Here is a 24,365-nt window from a genome sequence, read left to right on the forward strand (position 1 = left end):
TCAGTTTGCTCCCAAGAACCAGGAGGAGCTGCTATTTCTTGGCTTCTAGTGCCTATTTTTGAAGAGCATAAACAAAACATGAGAACACGGCTATTAAAATTACACGGCTTTACTTAGAAGTGAGTTGCACACTATGGATTACTCAGTTAAAAAACACCGTGTTCTTGATATTTTGCTAGCACGCGGAACAGGCCACCTCAATTAAAAAAGGAAAGCTACATTAAAAAAAAACAAAACCAAACCAAAAGAGGCCAGCTGTACATTCCTCACTCTCCAAGCTGCCCCCCCGTAGTCAGTGCTACTAACTAGCCATCCCAGCAGCCGAATGACTGCTGCACAGCTCGCCTTGCTCAAGCCACGGTTAAAAAAAAAAACACAACAAAAACCACCACAAACTGCAACCAGCTGGGGCTGGCTAACTTGGCACACGGTGCTGGTGCGTATTTGGCGCCTCCGCGAGAGGTGAACGAGGTGGCTTGGTGCCCGCTGCAGCGCTTCTCAGCCGTCCTGGGAGTGGCTCACGAAGCCCAGGGCCGACAGAGGCCGCACCTGAAATGGAACGGATTAGGTTTGCTGCAAGCTGACCGACCGACCCCTCCCCCGCTCTATACTTCACTCGCCGCCATACAGGCTTGGTAGCGCATGGGCTACACCGCTGTAGATTGAGCAATTAACAAACACCCACCCCCCCACCCCCCAAACCAGCCCTACTTAAGAGATAGTTATTCTCCTCTAAAGCGCTGGAAATAATTTTTCCCCTTTGCAGCGCCAAGGGGGAACTCAACAGGCTGAGCACGGGGAGGGGGGTAGGAGGGTGTGGTGGGAGGGGCCAGGGTTATCCTGCAGCTCCCACATGCCTGCCTCTGGGTTCTAGGCTGCTGTGGAGAGCCTCCCTGCGCCTCTGGCCACAGCGCCTGGCTGACGCCCGCCACTGTTTTGTACAGGCACGGTTTTAGAGAGATTCCCCATTGCAGCGTGAGTGGCTGAGGGACGTGGTGGCAGCTGGCTGACCCCATTTACGCTGTGGTGTTGGCCCTCGAGCACCATGCAGCCCTCCACCCCAGCACGCCAGCGCGCCTGCCGTGCCGCCTGAACCACTTGTCGCTGCAGTTTTAGTTGAAGGAAGATGTTCAAGAAATCAGCGAACAAATTTTCTAACCCGTATTTTACACCTGAATTCACTTGCTTCCCTTTCCCACCACGACACGGCAAGCAGAATTTTTCTATGGGGGGGGGGGGTGGGAAACCCCAACCAACCAAAAAATACCCCTCCCCCTCTGTCTCCCCTCTGCTGTCCAAGCAATTGGGGTAGAGCAGCTGTCTGTGCCGGACCGCTGACGTCCCCTGAGTGACTGCCCTGCCTGCCGGCTCCCCGAGTCCCACCATCGCTCTCATCACGCTCTTGGGTTTCATCAGCTGGTTCACCCCCACGCTGCTCCTGCCCTGACGCACATCTAAAGACGATGGGGCATCCATTTTGAGATCACCCACGCTTGCTTCTCCCTTTGGGCTTTCCAAACAACAGATTAAAAGAAATAATAATAAAGGCCGATGTATAGTGTTTGCTAATGTAAGTGTTTACCTTCCTACGCTTCCCTCCCTCTTCCCCCGCTGCAGAAAGGCTGGTTTGCCCCCCTGCTTACCCACTGGGCAGCCGTCCGCTGCACCCCCTTGTCCTCCATCCCGTCCTCGCCCCGCACGGGACCCACAGCAGCTAGGACAGACTCGTACAAGTGCTCCGCGTGGGTTTCTAGCTCTTCTGACTGCTTCGCAATCAAACCCAGCGTGTCTCTCAGAGCTGGAAAACAAAACCTATGATGGAGGTGGCAGCAATGTGACAGCTCAATGTCTGTTGAGTCCCACTCGCCCGGGCAGACTTTTGAAGGAAATGAAGTGTTAGAAATCAATATGCTGATCTTCATCCCATCCAAGTTGTGACGCAGAGTTTGGAGGGGGAAGCGACGTAGGAGGTTCCAGGTTAACAGTGAAGATGCAGAAATAGGGGAAACCTTTGGGACTGTGTAAGAAAGCGATCCACAGCGCAACACTCAACCACTAAAGCCCCTCTGGTGACTGCAAACGCAGCCCGCCCTTCAGAAATCCCTTGTGCAGGACGCACCAAACCACCGGCGCGACTGCCCCACGCGTGCCATGCCACCAGCCAGGCCGGGCTCCCCCTAGATGGGCTGCCAACACCCGCCCCGGGACGCACCGCGTCCAAGCAGGGCATGAAAATCACCTCCTCCCGCGCTGGACGAAAGCATCTCCTCCCAGCTGCAGGGCAGCAGCATCCCAGAGCCCAGCAGGAGCTGGCCGTGCTGCGGTTAACATAAAAACCTAAGGGACCCCTGAGAGGCAGCAAGACATCCATCACCCACGACAGATGGCACAGCGCAAGGCAAGGGTGACGGCACGGTGCAGCTGAAAGTGCTCGGGAGCAGTCGCTTCAAACCTCCAGGTCACCTCCAAGTCTCTGGACAGCAGCGGAGGTGTGAAACCCTCTTCGTTCCCATACAGCTGCTGAACGGCCAACTCTGCCCACCGCTTCCCCAGTCCCACACACGTGGGGCCAGGGATGTCGGGGGGCAGGCGCTGTGGCCGGCATCACCGGCTGTGTCCACGACCAGCCTCGCTCAAGCGCTCCTCCTCACCTGGCGAATTTGATGCCATGCAGTCGAGGAGAGCTTCTCCCCTCTCCAGCACGCGCTCCGTCAGGCTCCGGTGGTCGGCCACGTCCTTCCTGAACTCCTGGGAAGGCAAGGAGAAGAGGAGCGCTGCTTAGAAGGGGTTTTTGGAAGAGACACCCCTGCGGCGGGTTGCCCGGGGAGCAGATTCCCCTTGAGCGGGTTTCCAGTGTTCCCAGACTCAGCTTGGCACACCTGACGCACCCCCCACCACCCACTCGGACCGTGCCAGCGGTGTCTTGCTCCGTGCCGCTGGCCGCCCGCAGCCCCGAAGAGGGGGAAGGAAAGGCGGCGGCCATACCTACCAAGCAGCGGCGCAGCGATGCCTTCACGTTCCCGGCGTCGGGCGAGGCCGGGATCCAGCTGTCGGTGATGTCCGCCACGTCGTACAGCCAACGAATTAGCTCTTCCAGCTGGCAGCAAAACATCTACTTAACAGACCATAACAACAGGGGTTACTTATCTATTTCTGCAACAGGGACAGCAACACGTGAGCCAGCAGTGTTTCAGAAGACAACACCTGCTCCCTCCTGCTCGGTGGCATCCGCCTCCCCTCAGCACACAAACACCCCCAAGCTTGGGAAACCAAGGGTCGACAGAAAATAATAATAATAATTAAAAAAAAAGGCAAAGCAGAACCTCTAAACACACCCCAAAACCAACTGAGGGTCACCATGAAACGGCTGCTACGGAGAGGGGTCGGAAGGGGTTTGCGTTCACCGCCTCCCAGCCGAAGAGACACCCTCCTCCTCACCGGAGCCACGCAGTTAATTTGCAGTTGCTCTTCCCCAAGGGTTCACCTTGTTCAATTAAGTGCTTTCACTTATTTTTAAAGTGTCTCGGTAAGGGATTATTTTTGTAAGACGCTGAACGAATCCCAAGGGCCTCCGCTCTCACCGAAACCAGGCTCCAGCCCCGCTCCTGCTCCTTGGGACTTGAGGTTTTGCTACAAAGCTGAGCTGCTTCTCCCCGGCACCGCGATGTGGGCGACAGGTCAACACCCAAATGCCGACCCTTTTAATTTGGCAGAGTTACTCCCATACAAGAGGGGGAATGAGCTGCACTGGTGTTTGCAGCTATGTGCCCGACAATAATTAGTCCCTTGCAAACAGCCCAGCATCGCTTCCGAATTCAGCCCGGGGCTGGGGAGGGGCAGGTGGGGAGCCATCCTCGCTGGTCGGGGAGCGCAGCACTGGTGGCAGGATGGCCACGAGGCATCGCTCGCCCGAAAAATAAAAATTCACAAAATAATCAGGAAACTCCTCAGAGAAGCCCCACCAGCTCTGCCTGGCCTTATTACACGTGTAAGCAGGACCCAGCCTGGGGACGATGAGTGAGCCCGGACTGCAGGGCAAGGCGGCCATGCCGCGTTAAAGAGCTGGAGTGATGGGGAAAGCAGTGAACGCCGGATTTCACGCTGGCTCAGCCCGGACACGGCTCCTGCACGTTCCTTGGTGCAGCAGCGCTGCAGGATGGGTGGGCTGGGGGAAGGCGAGCGCCACATTTCCACTGAGCCTAGCCCCGTGATGCTGAGCCCCAGGAGAAGCGAGATGGGCTCCTGCTCCATCAGAAGAAAGTATCTGCTCTGATGAGCCTCCCTCCTTAAATTACTGCCGGCTGCCAGGCACCAAACACCATGCAGAAGGGGAAGCCTTAATTAATTGTGCCCCAAATACAGGCACATTTTATGCAAGATCTTCCCATAATAAACTTTATTTCTGGTCTCAGCCTACCTTAACGCACTGGGCAAGGGACTCTCTCTGCTGGCTCTTCTTCGGATGCCCCTTGACCCGTGGTTCATGTAGGTACGTCACATCCAACGCGTCCCCGAGACCGGCCGGTAGGTGAAGTCCCCGCAGAGGATCCCTCTGGACCTGACCACAGGATTCAGCATTTTCCCAGCTGGGCTTTCGAGAGCTGCAGGAGTGCCACAGCCCAGCACAATCCTCAACGCTCCCTCTTTTGTCCCTGCCACCCGCTTCTCCGAAAGGAGCCAGCTCAGATGACAGGGGCTGCCTGCCGTCGCTGTGACGTGGAAGGTTACGGTGGTCGCGCCCGGGCATCCTTACGAAGGAAAGATCGGACAAAAACTGTGCCAGACTATCCAGCTCCCGCAGTCTTGGAGGCAGGGAGAGAAATTCTTCATCCCCCTCCCACTCTTTCCTCAGGGGCAGCACTTGTGTTGTAGGTAAAAACCTACGTGTGCTCTTCACCTGCCCCTTGTAGCTTGGCAAGGGGCTCCCCCGGGCACCCCCGCTTCTCCCGTCCGCAGCAGGGCGGCCAAGTGCACCCGGCCCAGCTGACTCCGTCGTTGCATCCTTAGCAAAACGTCTTGAGGGACGAGAGGAAGCGCCCTTCGCGAAGGATGCTTTTGCAATAGGTGACGGTTCACAGTACAAGCCAGCTCCTGAGCAGCCTCTTTTTCCAGGCCCCGGGGCGGAGAACCTCTCTGCAGAGGCCATGGACCTCCAACATCCATTTTCTCCGCTTCCCCAAGCCTGCCCACTTCGGCCATAGATGCTGGTGGACCTCAGCGTGCCCTCGGGGGAAACAGTAAAGCTGTCCAAACCTATTCCTGAGTCGTGAAGGAAAGGCTCCGGCATCTTTCCCAGCTTGTATCTTGGCTTCAACGGATACGCATAATCCAGCAAGTCCTCGTACTCTTTATTGGGGTTCCAATGGGGCGACAGACGGTCCGGAGACGGGGGTAACGAATCCGGTATGGCACACGCCCAGTAATCGGCTTGGTAGGGCGACATCTCTCCGGCGCGCTCCGCGGTGGCGCGGTCGCGGAGCAGCAGACTGAAGGGCTTGCGCAGCCGCGGCGCCATCCCTTCTGCCGCAGCCCACCGACTGCCCAGGTCCCCTGCCGCAGGAGAAGGCACGTCCGTGCTGGCCGGCAAGCTTCGGGATGGCTCTTCAGAGAGGCCGTTTTCTTCCGAAGACAGAGTGGAGAGGCTCGATGCGGAGCGGCTCCGCAGGGCGCTCTCAGGGCTGGGGGGAGTTTGGGGCTGCAGGAGCTCTGGGGTGGAGGAAAACGGGGATCGAGCTCCCCGCCTTCGGCTCCGCCGGCCGGCACGGGCATCGTGGCAGCTGCCAGCAAGGAAACTCTCCTCCGCAGAGCTGCACCGTCTGGGGGGGCTGAGAGGGCTGGACGCCGGCTCCCAACAGCCCAATGCCTCCACCTGCTCAAGGGCGGGGGGAAAAAGGACAGGGAGAGAGAGAGACACATAAAATGAAGGACCGCATCCACACAAAAGGCTCCTTTGTGCCAGGACACAGAGATAAAAGCCCAGCCCTGGATGTGCTGTGAGGAGAGGCTGGAAGGGGAACTCTTTTCCATCTGCAGAACAGCATGCAGCTGCCTGGAGCGGGGCTTGTTCTTTAGGAAAGGCATCCCGAGGGCTCGGGAAGCTGCACGAGCCCTTTGGCAGCAGGAGGCACTGATTTAAGGAGCACCATCCCTAGTGACTTTGCAGCTCCGTGGCAGCAACACAGGAACAGAGGCAACAGCTCAGGTGTTGGAGCCCAAGCCCTTCCTCACCGCACAGAGGGCACACTCTGGCTGGAGGAGATGGAAAGCCCTTGCTAGGACAGCCCAGACTCACAAGTGCCCACCTCGCCCGGGACCTCCCGGTGATGCAGCAACACCTGTAAGTACAACCCTCTCACCTGCTGCTCTTCCAACGAGAGGAACCGCTGGCTAAGGTGACGAGGCACATCGTTGCCGCTGGCGTCTCCGTAAATTGACGTCTCTGTCTCCGAGACGCTTGCTCTTGCTCTGGGAAATCTGGATGAGGATGCTGAAGGCACTTCTTGGCGGTAGCTCGAGCCTCCCTGGGTAACACCAGCGGCCAAGCGACTGCGTCTGCTCATTGCCACGCTCTCTGTCCCTTGCCGGCAGGGCTCGGCTTCCTCCATCCCTAAGACCTGGCGCAGGCTGTCTGCTAGCTCCAGGTAGTCGGTCTCCACCTCTGTGCAGTCCCACCGACCATCGCCCTCAACCTTCTTGCTCAGCGAGGCTCCAGAAAGTGATTTCCCCACATCCACGGCCATCGGGACAGAGCTTCTTCCGCAAGACGCCGCCAGGCCTCAGGCCCTCTGAAATACACAACACACGGTAGCAGCAGCTCGCTGTCCCCGCTCGTCTCCACGCCAAGTCAAGAAGCTGGGTATGCCTAATAACGAAGAGCTCCAGCGCGTTCTGGGTCAGACCCCAAAAAGTCACATTTCAATGCGTCAAGTGGGACAGAGGAAAGAGCAAACCTTCGTGTCTCAGCAGCGCTTCCCGGTTTCGAGGACATGACACACAGGAAAAAGCTAAGTAAAGCTCTGGCCGCACTGAGAACCATTCTGTGCTTTATACCTTGCCGCCACGGTGCAACTGTCTCCTGAATTAATGGCCAATCTCACGAACAGTTTGTGCACCACGAGGTTACTGGGCCCAAATGAGACACCCCTAACTAGGATGTAAAGCACCTGTTAGCGTGGCTGAGCCCTGATGGCCCTTGGGGTGGAAAGCTGAGGGCTTTTTCAGAGACAGACTCAAAACCTTGAAATGGAGCCACCCAGAAGTGAGAAATGTATATAAAAAATTAGAGGGGGAGGTAAGAGTCTGTAAAACCCAAACCTGGAGCTTAGCCCTGCAGCTTCTACCTCAATTCATAAAATTAACTCTTTGTGAAATTAATTAATGGAAATACTTCCTCAATCAATGACACATTTTCAAGCATGTTGTACAGCCAAGCCCACTGCATCTTGCTGCAAACCCTTCCAACATGAGATACCACTCTTGAAGCCAGAGCCCCGGCTGCTCGACGCACGCAGATGCTCCACCAGCACCCTCTCGCTGGACTCCAGTGAGGAGCTGCAGCAGGACAACCGATGAGCCAAACCAAGGAGACCCAACACAGCACAGGGGAAATCTTGTTTTGCCACCACCAGCCCGAGCCGAGTGCTGCTGCTTGCCTTTGCCAAGCTAGCGGGACTCAATACGAATGACACCCTGCGGATCCCCGCTGAGCACCGAAACCGGCGCTGCCAAAATCCCCCCCAGGCAGGCTCAGCCGCAGACAGGCATCTTCAGAGCCACGGCAACGCCGAAGCCTCCTCCAGCGACTCCAGCCCAAACCAGGGTGCCGGCACCAGGAAAACACCGGCGGCATGGTTTTGCCGGTACTCACCCAGCTAGCGCCGGGCTGGCGATGGAGACGCCAGCCAAGGGAGCACCAACAGCAAACTCAATTTGAAAAGAAATTAAAAAAAACCCAAAAAAGTATTCCCAAACAATACCTGGAAGTGGGAAACAAGTGGACACTCACACCCTTCGTCAGCTCGTTTGTCGCGATCTCGTTTGTCGCGATCTCGTTTTATGATCCACCCCTCCGTCAACGGGGGATTTCCCATGGACAGAGCCCACGCAGGCGAACAGAGGGCGGTGGGGCGACGCGCTGGGTCCCTCGGGGAGACCGAACCCCCGGCACAGCCCACGGCAGCACCGCAGCCACCCTCCCTCCCTCCTTCCCTCCCCAAGTGCCGGCCAGCTGCCGGGCAGCTATATTCAGCACGGCAGCAGCTGCGGGGCGGGCGAGTGAAGGCTCTCCCGGCCCTCCACGCGAGCCATGTCCCTCTGCCGACACCTGGACTCACCCACTGGATTGCTTAAGTCACTACCACATACATCACGTTACCCTAAAACCAACAGTATTGCTCTCCTTTTCCCCAAAAAAAGCTGTATATCCAAAAAAAAAGGCACGGCAATTGCAATAAATGTAACCGATAAACCTACCCCTGCTAAATTCCCCACATACTATACAATATATCACTAAAATATATGTAAGCACGATATCTTGTTTAACAGAAGATAGATTTCTGATGCTAATAGAAAGAGTATCCTGAAGCACTCGCAAACCCATGTGTGTTCACACACAGCACGTGTGCCGTTTCTTCACGTACCCATCACACAGGTCTTTGAGGCCTTCGAGCCGCAGGAGGCAGCCCCCCGTTGCCTGCCCACTTTCACCGACCCCCATTCAGTCCCTCCGAATTAGTTTAATTTACACAGCCACGCAAGCGAGTGTTAGCGCCAAAACGTCAAATCCAACCTCCAGGCGACTTAAATGCCCAGAAAACCCCCTGAGATATCTTTGTTTTCCTGCTCTGAAAGCCAGGGCCTTGGCCACGAGGAGAACCAACGCTTGCTGGTTGGATTCCTCCTCTTCCAACTGAAACCTACTGAGCAGAGAGCAGCTGGGGTGACAAATCGCCAGGCACGGCATATTCAATTCCAGGATCCATTTCAGAGGCGCACAGCCTGCTTCAGATGCACCGCGCTGGGTGCAGGTGATGCAGCAGACGACACCGCTAGCTATCACGACATGAACGGGCGTCTCACTGCCCCCCATCCCTCCCTGCACGAACTGGCAGCGCCGCACATCCAAACACGATCCAGTAAATATCAGTCTCAGCAGAGAGGAGGACGCCGGACACTGGCAGCTTAGGACTTAAATGCCTCAAAAACCAGTTCTGTTGTTGGGTAGTGGTTTTTAAAAATATATAAAAGAAAGAAAAGCTTAACAAGGCATCGAAGCAGGCTTCAGAGTTTAAACCTGAATGTGCAGTCATTAATGATCGACCTTGGTACCTCTTTATTTTACAAAGACGCCACGCGAAATTCAAAGCGATGCTGAACATCGCTATCTCCGCCAGATTCAGTGGCTTGAGCCATGCGCCAGTCAGCCCAGCAGAAACAACTACAGAAAACCAGTACAAGCTCGACCGTAAATCTGAAAAGCACGTGTTCAGCGGCGTTAAAAAATAATTACAGGTTAAGGCCCCGCTGTTATTTTTGTAACTGTACACAGGGGTACGAGAGTCAAACTCTTCTGAACTTTTCTGATACGCACGAGCGAGAGTAAATCTGCTTACTTCAGAATTTGTAAGGACATTCCAAGGGCCACCAGAGATTTCTCTGCGTTTCCAACAGCCTCTTAATTCCGGCAGCTAATTTGAATTAATTTGCGGGGGGGGGGGGGGGGGGGGGGGAGCTGGGCACGCAGCCGCACCCGGACGGGGCAGCCGCACGCATCCCACACGCGGAACCACCCGGCACGAAGCGACGCTTGGAAGCGGCCTGGACACCCCACCGCCTCCCCGCGCCACTCCCGGCTCCCCGAGCTCCTCCCAGCTCCGCTCCCCCGCCGCTTCCCAGCCAAACCGCGGGAACTCAGCGGCGGGGCGGCCGGTGGCGGCGGCGCACCGGGATGGACCCTCGCGACGGGAAGAAGCCGGCCCAAACCCTCGCCCCCGCACGCCTTCTGCCTTCCCGCGGCTGAAAGCAAACCCCTGGCAGACTGACCCAGAAAACGATACGGAGTCACGGCGATGGAGCCGCGGGGGGATGTCCCGAACCGCCGGGGACGCGGACGCAACGCGCCCAGGGTAACGGGGCCGGCCTCGCCAGGCCAAAGCCGTCCGCTTCCCCCCGCCCCCCGGGAGGCCCCGGCGCTGCCCCCGGGCCCGCCGCCATCGCCGCCGCGCCCCGGGCCCACACCTACCGAGCGGCGGCCGCCGCCGCGCCCCGCCCCTCGCCCCGCGTCCCAGCCAGTGGGAGCGGGGATCGCGACGTCAGCGAGGGCGCCCTTGCGGCCCGGCGGCCAATGGGAGCGGAGCGTGGCGCTGGGCCCCGACCCGGCACCGCTGCGGGCGCCGCTGCGGGCCGTGCCTGAGCGCAGGCCGGGTCCTGGGGGACACCCCCCCTCCCCCCACCTTCCCCGGGGCCGGCGGGCGCTGCCGCTGCGGGAGCAGCGTGGAGGAGGGGGGCAGCTCCGGGGCGTTCCCTGCTGTCCTGTCTGCCGGCCTTCCCGGGGCTCGGCCGCGGGGCTGGGGAACCCGTCTGAAAATGGCGGCACGTCAGCAATGGTCGCACGTGTGAGGGCGGTGGATTCCGGCAGCCCGCGGGCACAACCGCCGCCTCCCTCGCAGCAGCGGCCCGGGGCCGGTGGGGCCGTCGCCGCCGGGCAGCCCCCCCGGGCCGATCCTCGCCGCCGCGCTCGGACGCGGGCTGCGCCGGGGCTGGCGCCGGGCCGGACCCTGCTGAGGTGGATGAAGCGGCGTCTCCCGACGCGTACCCACACCCTGAGGAAGACGCGAGCCTTTCCGCGTCTGTCTGTCCGTCGGCTGACGCTGGGCTCTGCCTCCCGGAGCTCACTCCGTGGGTGATGCCGAGAGCTCCTAGAACCCAGTCACCCGATGAGGCACTGCATGAGCGACGTTGCTGCCGGCTTTCGGCCCCGAGGGACCAAAGAGGCGTCTGGGGTTGGCTCAGCCGGCTGGCGGCAGGGTGAGGGGAGCAGCACGGCTATCCCCAGTCCCCGGCCAGTGCCGTGGTCTGCTGGCCACGCTCCCCAGCCCCGCGGCGTGCTCCGGCTCTGCTGCCCCTCGGGTTACGGCCCGGAGTCCCAGCGGCTGTGAGCTGGGTATATTCTGCCGACCTCAATGGAACCGGCCCCGCTTACCATCCTGTCGGATCTTGCTTTTTCTCTCTACAGAAACAGAGCGGGAGTATCTTTTTCAGGGCTGTTCCAAAAAGCAGAGCTGTAATGCCACGGTATAAGGTGGCACGGCGCTCTCGGAGGAACTCGCAGCCAAGAAAAAGCCCACATCCTCTCTCTTCCTGTGTAATATTTCTATGCTTGGGGTTTCTTTGACGAGTGTTACAGCAGGTCTTCCGGAGGGCCGCACATCCCCCTGCCTCAGATGCACGCTTCTGGGAGTCAGCTTTTTGTTGGAATTCACGCAGGCAAAGCCCTTGTGGAAGAGAAGTCCTTTAAAAACGTCGTTTATTGCTTGTTCTTCAGGGAGCCAGTTGCCTGCCAGTAGAGGCCGGCCGTGCTGCCTTCAGGCGAGTCAAAAGGCTGAAGCGAACGCGGATGGGTCATGATTCATACCCGGACTCGGCTGTTTTTAGCTGGTTTAAATTACATGTGAGCTGCCAGACATTGTTCTGGGAGCTGAATAGCGCTCGGCTGCCGTCTCAGCGCCAGCAGGAACGGTTCGCGTCCTGTTCCGCCTCCGATCAAACGAGTGCCAGGATGTCTACGAGAACAGCCAGAGCGCCGCAAAATCCTTCCCCTCTCCTTGGGCTCACGCTGGGAGGGTGTCAGTAAACACAGGGGGAATAAAGTCATGATGTAAAGGAGAGATTATTTTAAAATTTCATGGAAACGATACTGATTTTCTTCCACTGACACCTGGCCCACTCTGTTAGGAACTTCGCCGAAGATAAACTAGCTTGTTTGGTCTATAATACAGGGTTGAATTCGGCCAAACTTCCACCCACAGTCAGTCACGGCTGGCAAGGACTAACAGGGATATTTTCTGGATGATTTGAGTTCTCAGAATTCTTTCAGACTTGTGTCTTTCAGCAAGAAGGCTCTCCAGCAAAGACAAATGATTTCACCACATCTGTGGATGCAATAATTCAGCAGTAATTCAGCAGTAATTTGCATATCTACGACGTGAAGTAGAGCTTCCTTAGGATGATCAGATTTGAAAGTGGTGCATTTCTAGTATATGAGAAGCTGGGAGAGGAAGACTCCATTTTCTTCAAAATCTTCTACTTTCTGGGTGGGAATATCCATGGTGTTGTACCGAACTGGATCCGTCAGGAGCACCACCTGTAGATATCCTGAGTTTTCGTGTGCCCATAGCCGATGATGTGCTGTTATTCAGGCTTTTCGGCACATTCATTTGCAATTTCTTTCTACCTTGAATGGTCTCACACTAGAAGCCAGATAGTTAACATTCTGCGAGGAAACCAGAAGCCTAGATGTGCAGTATATGCTCTTGCATAGCATCTGCACCGTCTGCAGCATCAAATTTCAATCTAACAACGCAAATGTTTGGGGTGGATGAGAGGTCAGCAAATGCAGGGCTTGGACATGACCTCCTTGTTCCCAGTGCGTTGCTAGCAATAGAATGCTGCCAGAGGTAAGAAGGACTGGTCATCATCACTTTGCCCACTTTTGGCCAGCAGCATGGCATCATCTGTGGAGAGGATTTGCCTGCACTTGGACAATTATTCCCTTTCTGATGCTGTGCCTCAGACAGCCAGAGACTGAATTTTACGTGTAACCTGCTCATACTCCTGGCTATCTTCCAGTGTTATAGTTGAGGTGGGAAGGAGCTGTTACAAGACTTTTTTGCTTCTGTTGGCTACATCAATGTGAGTGACATTATTCCTCTGCTGTGTTAAAATTGCTCAGGCATTGATTTGTAAAAATACCTATGTTGCAAACCGACAGCGCTGCATTCCTCGCTCCGTCAGGACAGGCTGACTGGCAAACTCTCCCACCTGCGCTTCTGGGCAGGAGCCGTCTTTGTACAAACTGTTCAGGACTGCTTGCTGTGCACTTGCTCTGCCTAAACCCACTCTGAAAGGTGTTTGCAGGGAGAAGTCCTTCTCCTCTTCAGGCTAATAACACTTTTCCCCAGAGAGCAGGATTTCCACATCTTGGATCATTCCACTTGTTCTCCTCTTGATTCTCACTCTTTGGGCCGTGTTTCTTTGAAGCTAAACACCTAAACGTGGTCCAAAACTCCAGTGTGGGCTTGGTTACGATTAGGCAAAACTGGTATGGTAGTCCAGGCTGCGTTCCTGTCTGTACACCCTGGTACAGTATCTGCCTTATTCACAGCGCAGGGCGTCTGCTTCATCCTTGTGACTGCCCAAAATTTCCGCATCCTGCTCTTTCATCTACCGTTTCCCACCAATATTAGTGCAGTTAATTGCTCTCATCTGGATTAATTCTTTGCAGCCTCTGTTTCCCAGAGGAAATTTTCTCCAGGACAAGAGGGTATCCCAATTTTTCCAATGTTGCTATGAATTTCAACTCTGCGCTTTTGCATATTCCCAGACCTTCTCCTCCAGGTGGGATCTGCAGATTTTTCTCTGTTCCAACATTTCTGTCACTAATCAACTACTTACGGTCCTGGACCTACATAGGCCCCTGAAGAATCCAGTCGTTCAGCTGGACAAGTCGCTCTAGTAACGTCTAAGTAAGCAGGTTTGAACTCAACCATGTTGCTTAAGCTTCTTTATAAAGTCACGAGAAGACTCATTGAAAGCCTACACGCTTTTCCTTACTCTTCTGGATCATTATAGCTACTACTGCACTGTTACTAAATGTGTCCTAAAAAAAGTAGCTGCTTCTTTTTCTTCCTGATCTTGGAGAAGCACCTGAAAATATGAGTGAAGCACACCCAAGGCAGCTGACGAAACATGTAAGGCAGGATTAATGAAGAATGGAGGGAACAACATTTATTTTAGTGTAAAGATTGAAGTGCAGGGCAATGAACCCCAGTACTAGCAGCTGCGCAATTTCAGGTCTTTACCACTCGGTTTCCCAGCTGGACAGAGTGGCAGGATTTAGCCCAAGAAAAAGGTCAGCTAGAAGTTGCACTTCTGCTCTGTGGCCACACGATGTACCCATCACACCACGAACAGCCTGGCCAGTCCTCCAGAAACAGGAGATCCGGGCACAAAAGCAGGTGTTTCAAGTTTGCATTTGCCCCCAAAGCATCTCCTTACCTCTATCCAGGCCCTCTAAAACACCCACTCAGCTGCAAATCAGGGCTCGGTGCCGTGGTGCCGGGTGGGGGTGAATGGGATGGAGATGGTGTGGTCCAGACGCTTTGCCTTTCCTCTTGTTGGATGAAGGCAACGTGTTGCTGTGAAATAAAAAGAGGGGACGGCTGCTCAAGAGGTGGTGGCAGCTTTCGATCAATGTGAATTATAATGGGCAATGAATATTTGGGCTTAATTTTACTTTTCAAGTGTGAGATTCTACTGCTGCTTTCAGTGGGGAATGTGAAGGATATCTTTTTCATTCTAATTGCTGGGATGTCTTGGCCTGTTGTCATTTGTATGTTGGCTGGAGCAGAACCGAGAGGCTCTTCAAAACCAGAGCTGGGATCTACAGGAACCAGTCGTCACCACAGAGATTTGTAAAAGAAGTATTAGGATTGATAAGAAGAAATAGCAGAGCGATGGGGTTAAGAACAACTTGTGTTCATAACACATGACACCACATGACACCATTCCCAACAAAAAAATTGAGACTGTTGTTTTTGTCAAGCCCAGAAGGTCTGCACACTGATAAGACCGTAGCACATGCAACTCATTTGTGAAAGACCCTACTCTCTGATAACAGGAGGATGGCAGCGTATCACATCTCCCGTTCCCTCTCCTGGTAGCCTAGCAGAAAGAGACACTGCAGCAAAGGATCTCCACAAAACAACTATCAATTCTTAAAGATTATTAAAGAACTGTCCCAAAACTGGGAGGTTTAGTGAAGATTTGACAGCCGTCATCCCTTGTTGTGTATGTTGCACGCAAATGATCGGGGCCAAACCACTTGAACAACCATGTCTCGTTGCTTGTGAGCATGAATGAATGAAATACATAAGAGAACAAGTGTGGGTGGGTAAAATCACCTTGAACTGTAAATAAATGCCATATTCCCTTTCTGTAAGATATATACTGAGTTCGGCCACACTGGTTTCCTACCTCAGTAAGAAGGGTACTGCTAGAAGGACAAAGCCCAGTGCCTTCAGGATGCTCAGCGAGTCAAATTACTTGAGCCAATTAACAATGCAGTACCAGGGAAGCTTCATCTTAACGATTTGGTTGCTGTTGGCTGGAACCTACTCAGAATCATAGAATGGTAGGGGTTGGAAGGGACCTCTGTGGGTTATCTAGTCCAACCCTCCTGCCAAAGCAGGGTCACCTACAGTAGGCTGTAGAGGACCTTGTCCAGGCAGGTCTTGAATATCTCCAGAGAAGGAGACTCCACAACCTCCCTGGGCAGCCTGTCCAGGGCTCCGTCACCCTCAGAGGGAAGAAGTTCTTCCTCGTGTTCAGATGGAACTTCCTGTGCTTCAGTTTGTGCCTGTTGCCCCTTGTCCTGTCGCTGGGCACCACTGAAAAGAGCTTTGTGAGATTTCAGTTGCGAATGTTTGAAGGCCTCCCTCAAACTCTAGTAGCTGTAGGCATCGCCATCTAATTATATGCTAGCACAACACGATGAAGAGAATCCAGATCTGCCTGACTGTGTACACATTTTGGTGACACAGTAATTACAGTAATTTGCATCACATTGCTGAACACTATCCTGCGGAGATGGTGAAGTCTTGTTACCCAAGCCTGTGCAGTGGCTTTGTGTTGCATCTTTGGCCCTAGGTTTCAGAGCTAGTTTGTAATTTGTCTGGTTGCTGGCATATATTTTGACAAACCCAACTCTTACGATCATGAGGATAACTTTCAAAATGTGGAAATAAATTCCAGCTGTTACCCTGCCTGCCCATCTAAAACCACAGGTATCTTCCATAGCATGATGGCTCGACTCTGACATCCAAGACGCAAGAACAGCAAGTTAGCTGTAAGCTCACTGAGACATTTTCATGCACATCACAGCTCGCGAGACTCCCGAGAGGTACAACGTATTTGTACGTCCTCTTGAGTGCTCATAATGGGAAGACAGCAGAGATTTGATTTTCAACAAGCTAACATCGATCTACATATTTGAAAGACAACCTGTTAGCACAGCTGTACCACACAACCTGTTCGACTCAAACCATTCATTTCACAGCAGGACGAAATGGTGTTGTCTTCCATTTAACTAACTCACAAAGCACTTCCCTATAATTGTATCTATCCTAATTACACAAACTGAGGATTTAAAAAAAAAAAAAAAAAAGACTAATCTGCTCCTTGACTATGGATTTCCTCTGCAAACATTGTTACAATAGCAGTGGCTTTTGTTATATATTTATTTTTAAATGCTTTTCTTCCTGTGAACTAGACAAATGTGTGTCACCTGCCTAGAGCTTTTTAGAAGGAAGAAGTGGGGAGCATTTTCCTGAAAACTGCCTTTCTCTTAAAAAATGATTAAATTATTAAGAAATTCAAAAGCATGTGGCCAGATCAGTAGCTGGTAGTAGAAAAACAGAATAAAGTCATTGAGCTTTAATTAGAACTTTTTCCAACTTTATCTCGTTGTTGAAATATCAGAAGAGACTTTATCTATTTTGGTTAGGGTTAATAATAATGCCTAGCAAGCTCTAATAATGTCTGGGTTGAGTCAGCTGGGGCTGACTCCAGCTCCAGCAATCATTCCACATTTTATCATGGGTCTAATAAAGCTCCATGTGTTTCAAACAGCAAGGTACTGCAGCTCTGACAGCCACCACTTACCTCAGAAGGTTTCAGAGAAACTGCTTGTTTTAGGCAGTAGCCGTCTCTGTATCCAAAGCTGACGTGTGAATGGCTAGGGGTTAAGGTTCAAGAAGGCTTCTCTGTTAGCTCCCTGGTCTAGCGTTCCTCCAGATATCTCCTTGGGGTTTCAGCTGGGAGGCAAGACGATAAAGACACAACCATGGGGTCAGAGAGGCTTTTTGGAAGCCACGACACTGATGGCTTTGTAAAATTCCCACACCAAGACACAATGCCAGTCACAATTTTTCAGTCATACAAAGGTAGGTCCTTCTAGTTATATTTCTGTCTTCCGGTGCTTGCAGTTCTTATAAATTTTGCATCCTTGTTTATTAGTTCTGGGACCAGAATTTAATGCTTGAAGCTAATCAAACTACACTTGTGTAGTAGATTTTTTTGAGGATTTGTGATATTCTGCATTGTGCATCGCAGGATAAAATCTACCCTACAGAGATACGTGAGCTTTTAATGGAAAAGCTGTACCAAAACCACTTTGATAGCAAACCCAGGCCCTCAATTCTGGAACCAAGCACACTGCTCAGACTGGCTGCGTGTGTCAAAAGCAAAACTACCCTGAACTTACCAGTCCGGTTGCCTACTGCGAAGGATTTGGTGGATGACTTCTCCCATTCCTCAATCCTCCTCCAAGGAACAAAGTCAGTTTGCTTGGCAGAATAGGCAGCACGTCTGTCTGTCAGCCCTTGTACTCTACCACGGCACACATCAATGAAAAACACCTACTAACTCCTAAAGCCCCTTCAGAGCTCAGTGCCTGTGCAGAGGGCTTGGAGAAGTGCTGCACTGCGTAGCCTTGCCCTGGGCTCCAGGGGAATGGGTTAAATAGAGTGACATGCCGATTATCAGTGACACCAGCATGCCAGGCAAGGGCACAGTCAGGGAAAGTGGACCCAAATACCAGGTCACACGATTCTCATTCAGGGGCATTTCCAAAGGAGTCACAGAGAGCTCGCCAGCTGCTTAGGCAAGGCTGATCCAGCTAAAAGGCTAGGTCTTCTCCAAACAAAGATGGAAACATGAATTCTATTCGGGGTGATTTTTATTTCAGATTCAGAAGCTACACAAAGAGAGAATGAGTATACATTGCCATGTGAGAGAAGACAAAAAGAGAGAGAGCATCCTACTGTGTCACCCTCCCAATACAACAAACCATCTCAGCCTGAGCCACAAGACTGTTTTCTCCCTGGGCAGGCAGGGAGAGTTTTTACGCTGCAGGGTGCACTACACAGTAAACATCTGCAATATCTACCCCAGGGTCACACACCCCCAGACACAGCAATATGGTCTTTTTTTGCACATATGCACATACATCTTTGCTTGGTAAATAATAAAAAGGCTGATACAGAGTCACACAGATCAAACCCACAGCTTTAAAACAGGAACAGTTACAGATGTTCACAAGGATCAACACACCCATATGACACAAGTACTTACTCAACGGAGTGGTTACTCTAAGCACTAGGCTTTATCTGAAGGCAGATACCTTTGTATCAGTGATACTAGATTGTACTGGAGCAGATGGCAGTGAATTTGAGTTTATCTGTCTGTCATTTTATTAAAGTAATTAATCAAATGGCTTAGCATATAAAAATACAAGAATCTTCCCTCCTAATTAGAGCAATTTGTGTTCATGTAGAAATAAAAGCACGCACACGCATACACACATCAGAGGCAGGATTACTGACAGAGAGCTTACAGGATAAAGAAAAGAAACTCACTTTCCCCGTCCCACACCAGGACATCATGTTATCCCTCTTGTCTCCAGGGATAATGGAGTCTCTCACCTTTGGTGCATAGTTATACCCAAAAGCCAAACAGCAACTTGGAATTTGTCCTGATGGGAAACAGGACAAGGCACCTTGAGGGATAATAAGGCAGATTGTGTACTTCTGCTGCAGAGACTCCTCATGCCTTAGGGGTGGTCCTGCTGTCCCTGAATCTAGAGGGCTTAATCAAAACATAATCAAAATTTTCACCCTCACAAAGCGGTGAGTGAGTCAGTCTCAGTTTGCCATAAACAAGAAGCAGTTCAGAAAAAGAGGCTCATCTCCCAATTAGAAGAGGTACGCTCAGCTGTTTGTAGTGCTACACATGGTCTCCATCCTGTACAGCACGTGCTTTGTGGATGACCTTACAAAAGTGTAGCCAGGACAGCAACAGAGAAAGTCTGAATAAGACTATGTTCTTAAAAGACTGCAGTATTCAGGGATGGCAAAAACATTACCTCCACACTGGTCCTCAGGGAAGTAATGTCAACAGAGCATCTATTGTGGGGCAGAGCAGGGAGGCAGTCAGGGCTGGGCTAGCTTGGTCACAATTGTTTCACTTATTAAATGTAAAATGTCATTAAGGTATGGTCTTAATGAAGTAGGGTTTTCTTCAGCCCAGTCCCTCCTCCAAAGCTGAAGCTATGTCTTTGTCCCCTCATAACAGGATGTGAGACAGTCTATGTCCTCACATGGGACTAGACTATCCAAGTTTAACCTATGTACTCTAGCAGCCTAGTCCTGCTGGGGTCTGGGCAGACTCCAAGGACCACAGCAGACTCTGCAGGAGGGATACAGAGAAAGAAAACCAATCAAAAAATGAGGAAGCTTTGCTTCTGCATCAACACTGACCATCTAGAAAACACATTTTTCTTGTGGAGTGCACCATGACGTGAGAATACTGTGTGCACGTAAAACACCTCTAGTTATAGCCAACAAGTTTTAAAAATGTCCCTTTACTGCTGCTTCACTAAACATGATCATCTTAAGAGACCAGACCAAACCCCTATGCTGCTAAGGAGGTATCATCTCCACCAGAAGTCCACAGGCCACTGAAAGCTCAGGAAATTACATTAATGCATACCAGTGCAGGCCCTGGCCTGTCCATTTTGTGCCATTCCTTCTGGTTCTTAAAAAAGCTACAAACCAAAACAGTTAATATTTGGAGTATTTTTTATGGTTAAGCACAATTCTTTCTGTGGGAATGTAATCCAGGGGGGTTCAGTCACAGAATCACAGAATCACAGAATGGAAGGGGTTGGAAGGGACCTCTGTGGGTCATCTAGTCCAACCCCCCTGCTGAAGCAGGTCTCCTATAGCAGGCTGTAGAGGACCTTGTCCAGGCGGGTCTTGAATATCTCCAGAGAAGGAGACTCCACAACCTCCCTGGGCAGCCTGTTCCAGGGCTCTGTCACCCTCAGAGTGAAGAAGTTCTTCCTCATGTTCAGACAGAACTTCCTATGCTTCAGTTTGTGCCCATTGCCCCTTGTCCTGTCGCTGGGCACCACTGAAAAGAGTTTGGCCCCATCCTCCTGACACCCACCCTTAAGGTATTTACAAGCATTTATAGTCATGTATAAAGAGTTTCCTTCAGAGAAGATTTCCCTTGGTAATTTCTTTCTGCAACGTGTAACTGCAATTAACTTAAGTTGCACCAACATGCCATATGCAGTTTAGCTTCAGTTACTAAATACATGCTTGCAAAACAAGCATACTACTTTCTCAGCATTGTTATCAGAAGGAGCAAGCAAAAGCTGTCCTAAGGAACACCTAATACCAAATTTATTGGTCTCTGTGGCTGAAAACCGCACTGTTAACTTTTCATTGCAACAGAGTTGGTTCAAAATTCACTTCCTCGTGCTGGTTCCTGTCGATAGGCCCACTTGCCTTGCAAACACCATCTGTGGCCCTGGGAAAGACAAGTGTAAATGTTTCTTCAGCAGGACTTCAAGTAAGAGCAGTTGGCCTGCTGAAACATCCACAGACCTCACCTCCTGCTGGCACCAAGATCAGTGGTTAATAAAAACGAGATTTCATAGCTGCTGAGGATGATGTATCTGCTGACACCGAGATAGATTTTGGTAAGTAACCATACTGTGAACTCTTCAATGAAAAAGAGATTTTCTTTCTCTTTTCTATGAAAAAATCCATCCTGAATGGAATATAACTCTCCTACTTCTACACTTCTCCCCTTCCATCCCTCCAAAAAGAGAAGTGATCCTCCTGCACTAACATGCAATTAATACTATGGTATCAATATTCAAATACATACATAAATCCCCAATGTTATTTTTTTAAGGGAGGTGATAGATGTTAGCTAAATATTAACTTCACTTCAGGATTCGAGGTCTGCTCCTAGCCCACTTGATGATTCTTCGCGTGACTTGACAAAGCGTTCTTTCACCTGTTTCTGCATGCATTCACTTCTGCAGCTGTGAAGTGGTGCCTGCTGTCACAAATGTCTGTGAAGACCTCATGCGGAGAGTGAATACCGTGTTAACATTAACTTCCCAAGCCAGTGCTCAGATGGGAAGACAGAGCGCGACGGGAGCCAAATAAGGCTCTTGATCGCTTCTTAGCAGACTTAAAATATTCAGTGACAACTGTCTCAACGTGTTGCCCAACGTCTAGAAAAAGTTTCAGATCATTTGTCATGTCCTTTTCCCTCCTCCCTGAAACAAGCAGCAAGTGAACATGGCTTTCATCAATATGCTCGCAGAGATAAGAAGGTCATCTTTGTCCTCGGAGAATAATAGCTACCGTGCATATATCGGAGAAGCATTTGTCCTAGCTGTCCTGCAAGGAGGAATGTGGGTCAATCCCTGATCCAGAACTGTACCGTTAGTTCTCTGTGGTCATGGCTAGCAGCCAGGAGCAGCTTATCAGAGCTCCAGGCTGGCACGCTGCATGCTCTGTTGTTGCTCAGAGACGGTGTGCTTCAGAAACATCAGCACTCGGCGTCTGCCTCTCCCTGAAAATCCTGGCCAGTCAGCGGGCAGGGATTTGCATCGTCTGCTGCATGTGCAGCTACACGCTGGACAAACGCCTGCGGTCTTTTTGATGCTATCTGTGTCAAAATGCCAAGGAAAAGATGATTCCGTAATGTCTTAGCTTCTTTGTCCGTTTGCTTACCCTGTCCTCTGTATTGCTCCCCTTGCAACCCTCCAGCTCTTCCTCTTTTTCTCCACCTTTTCGCCCATACTGCCAAGACAACTTGTTTAGCTGAAAAGCTCTTTCTTCCACTGAAACTAGACAGAAACAAAGCTGTCAGGGTTCCCAAGTGAGACGTTGAATCCATAGTGAGGTGTTACTTTACCTGAACCTGAGCTTTCATGGCATCCCAGGTGGAGACGGAAGGAGGCAGACGTAACAGGGCAGTGTGCCTCGCTTGACTAAATCACATCCTCTTTTTGAAGAGGAACTCACACTGGCACTAGCTCCCCTGCTTCCCCTGAGTTAGCACAGCAAATGCATACACCAGATTCTCCTTTCCGTCACACAGTCATTCATACTCTAGCACAATGCAACTCTGACTTCATGATGCATACTTTAATTATTTGATTCTTTTCAGATTTTTCAAAAGCTCATTATTGTTCGAGATTTAGTGCTCTGTGTCTTGAGTGCTTTCCAAACACTGCAACACACCAGCCTCCACACAATTGCCTGTGAGAGACAGGTAAGTATCTGTAAACTTAATTTACAGAAAAGGAAGCACAGGCGGAGGATTTATGTGACCTGTCTAATTCTGTGCTGTTCATCAGTCACAGGATCAGTCATTACAGGCAGGTCTGCGAGTGATTATGAACTGCCGTGGCCCAGTTAAAATCAATGAAGATGTGAAATTTTTCCTTTGGGGAGAGTTTGCCTTTTGGTCCTTTGACTTCCTACCTGAGGCCCATTGCTCACTGCCTGGGGGAGAGTCAGGATTAAAAATTATTTCCAACAGGAGGATGCTTTCCGGTGGCTGCAGAAATGTGCTGTGCTAGCAGAGGACCAGAGTGAAGATTCAGCCTGGACTGTTGACCAACACTGCAAATCTTTGCAGAAAGAGGTGGTGGTTTTGCACGTTTTGCAAGCTCTCGAGGACATAACCTGCAACAGATGGCAGGGTGGTCAGTCACAAAGATACCAGGTCCTTTGACTTGACTAAAAGAGGAACTGCCTGAATGCCTCAGTTTTCATTATTCCTGCTGTAAAATATGGAAGAACCACAGGACAATGAGTCTAAGAATGGTGACAATGGGTCACATCCATCTCTGGCACTGGCCATAGCAAACATACAGGGAAGACTGTAGGAACAGAGCAAGCACGTATGAAACCTTTTTGCCCCTCCTGCTGTCCCCCCAGCCTCTCGCCAGCTCCAGCTCAGGGCACTGCCTTTTCAGGCAGTAACAGGGCTTGCTAGAAAAGACAAAGCAGAGGTTGTTTCAACTGATTTGGTACTTTGGCTGGCTCCACACTTCTGTTATGTCCGAAGGACACAGTCCTGTTTGTCACATTGCTGCAGGGGAAGCCATGGGTTTGGCCCCAATCTGTTTCCAACACAAAAGCCATCCTGATTGCAAAAGCCATCCCCAGAAGGGTCTGAAGTCCTTTGCAATTACTGGAATCTTGTAGTGCAATTACGAACACACCAGCCGAGGCTCAGCTAAAGCTCAGTTCCTGGGAATAATGGGTCTTTACTGAAAATATCCTAACAGCAGCCAAGTGCTGGCACACTTCATCGCTCACCACAGCTTTTCAGGCATCCATAGCTGCATCTCACAGCACAGAAGAAGGACCCTTCTCAGGATGAGAGACAGATACTGCTCCGCACTCTCAGAGCAACTCTTTAAATAACTCAGTCTCACAAACCTCTGGTGAGTTAAGGACAGGAGCCAGGCAGAATGCAAACTACTTTCCCAAGGACCAGCTGGAGCCCTTGAAACTTTGATCACTCTCCCATTTATACCTGAGCCACCGATACATAAAAACAGCATAGGGGCATTCCAAGAAATGTGATGAGATCAGGCAGTGACAAATAAAGCACAGCATGGAAAGCCAGTCCTGGAGAAGAAGAAATAAAAGATGGTCCAAAACAGTCAAAGAAACCTCACTGAAAAAGAGAAAGTAAAAGTGGAAGAATAAATGGCATCAGAGACAAAATGGTACTGCATATGCCAAAGGCTTGCAGACTATTCCCTTCCATGTTCCTATATCTTTCTCCCCAAAAGCAACTGCTGTACTAGAGCGTAGGACATGAGCTGGCTGTAGCCTTCTTTCCTAATGAGAGAATTTGTACCTTCAAAAAAAAAAAAAAAAAGACTAAAACCAAAAAAGAAAAATAGTGTTTTCTAGATCGAATTTATTTCCTCTTGAAAGAAAAACCAACTGACTCAAGGTTTCCAATTTACAGTCATGTTGGGAGAACACAAACATATGTCTAGTCAAGAGACACTGGAGTTACGCGCCACATCGGCACTAGATTCATGGAGTGCACGGGTCAGAGCAGAGCAGGTACTACCGGCTGCACCTGCCCTGCTGCTGAGCACCTTCTCAGCTCATAGCCTCTCGGAGTGAGGCTGCATGGAGACCTGAAATAGGAAGCTCCCAGTGCAACACATTGCACTGCAGGTCAAGGACAGC

At 51.4% G+C, this 24,365-nt stretch overlaps 1 protein-coding gene across 3 annotated transcripts; it reads right to left on the reverse strand.

The window, feature by feature from the left end:
- Positions 1–93: 93 nt before the first annotated feature.
- Positions 94–10,319, reverse strand: CEP68 (centrosomal protein 68). Of its 3 annotated transcripts, none has more exons than XM_075413320.1 (7): positions 10,241–10,319; positions 6,357–6,785; positions 4,418–5,869; positions 2,986–3,112; positions 2,652–2,748; positions 1,644–1,798; positions 94–549 (listed from the first exon to the last, which is right to left on the reverse strand). In XM_075413320.1, the coding sequence occupies exons 2-7, from the start codon at positions 6,738–6,740 to the stop codon at positions 416–418; spliced, it is 2,349 nt and encodes a 782-aa protein (XP_075269435.1). In that variant the 5' UTR covers positions 6,741–6,785; positions 10,241–10,319; the 3' UTR covers positions 94–415. The 3 variants fall into 3 exon arrangements, with proteins under 3 accessions (XP_075269435.1, XP_075269434.1, XP_075269436.1); XM_075413319.1 differs by lacking the exon at positions 10,241–10,319 and adding an exon at positions 10,042–10,216; XM_075413321.1 differs by lacking the exon at positions 10,241–10,319 and adding an exon at positions 10,042–10,215 and having other exon boundaries at positions 403–549; positions 2,990–3,112.
- Positions 10,320–24,365: the final 14,046 nt, after the last annotated feature.

This window comes from Opisthocomus hoazin, chromosome 2, assembly GCF_030867145.1.
Source record: "Opisthocomus hoazin isolate bOpiHoa1 chromosome 2, bOpiHoa1.hap1, whole genome shotgun sequence".
NCBI classification, from domain to species: domain Eukaryota; kingdom Metazoa; phylum Chordata; class Aves; order Opisthocomiformes; family Opisthocomidae; genus Opisthocomus; species Opisthocomus hoazin.

Bases quoted from the DNA above. Each gene is read 5' to 3' on its own strand.
- CEP68 (XM_075413320.1), bottom strand. From the start codon at position 6,740: ATGGCCGTGGATGTGGGGAAATCACTTTCTGGAGCCTCGCTGAGCAAG. The intron at 2,749-2,985 runs GTATGGCCGCCG...TTGCCTTCCCAG, and splicing joins GCTGCGCCGCTGCTTGGTAG to GAGTTCAGGAAGGACGTGGC. The intron at 550-1,643 runs GTAAGCAGGGGG...GTTCCATTTCAG, and splicing joins AGCGGACGGCTGCCCAGTGG to GTGCGGCCTCTGTCGGCCCT.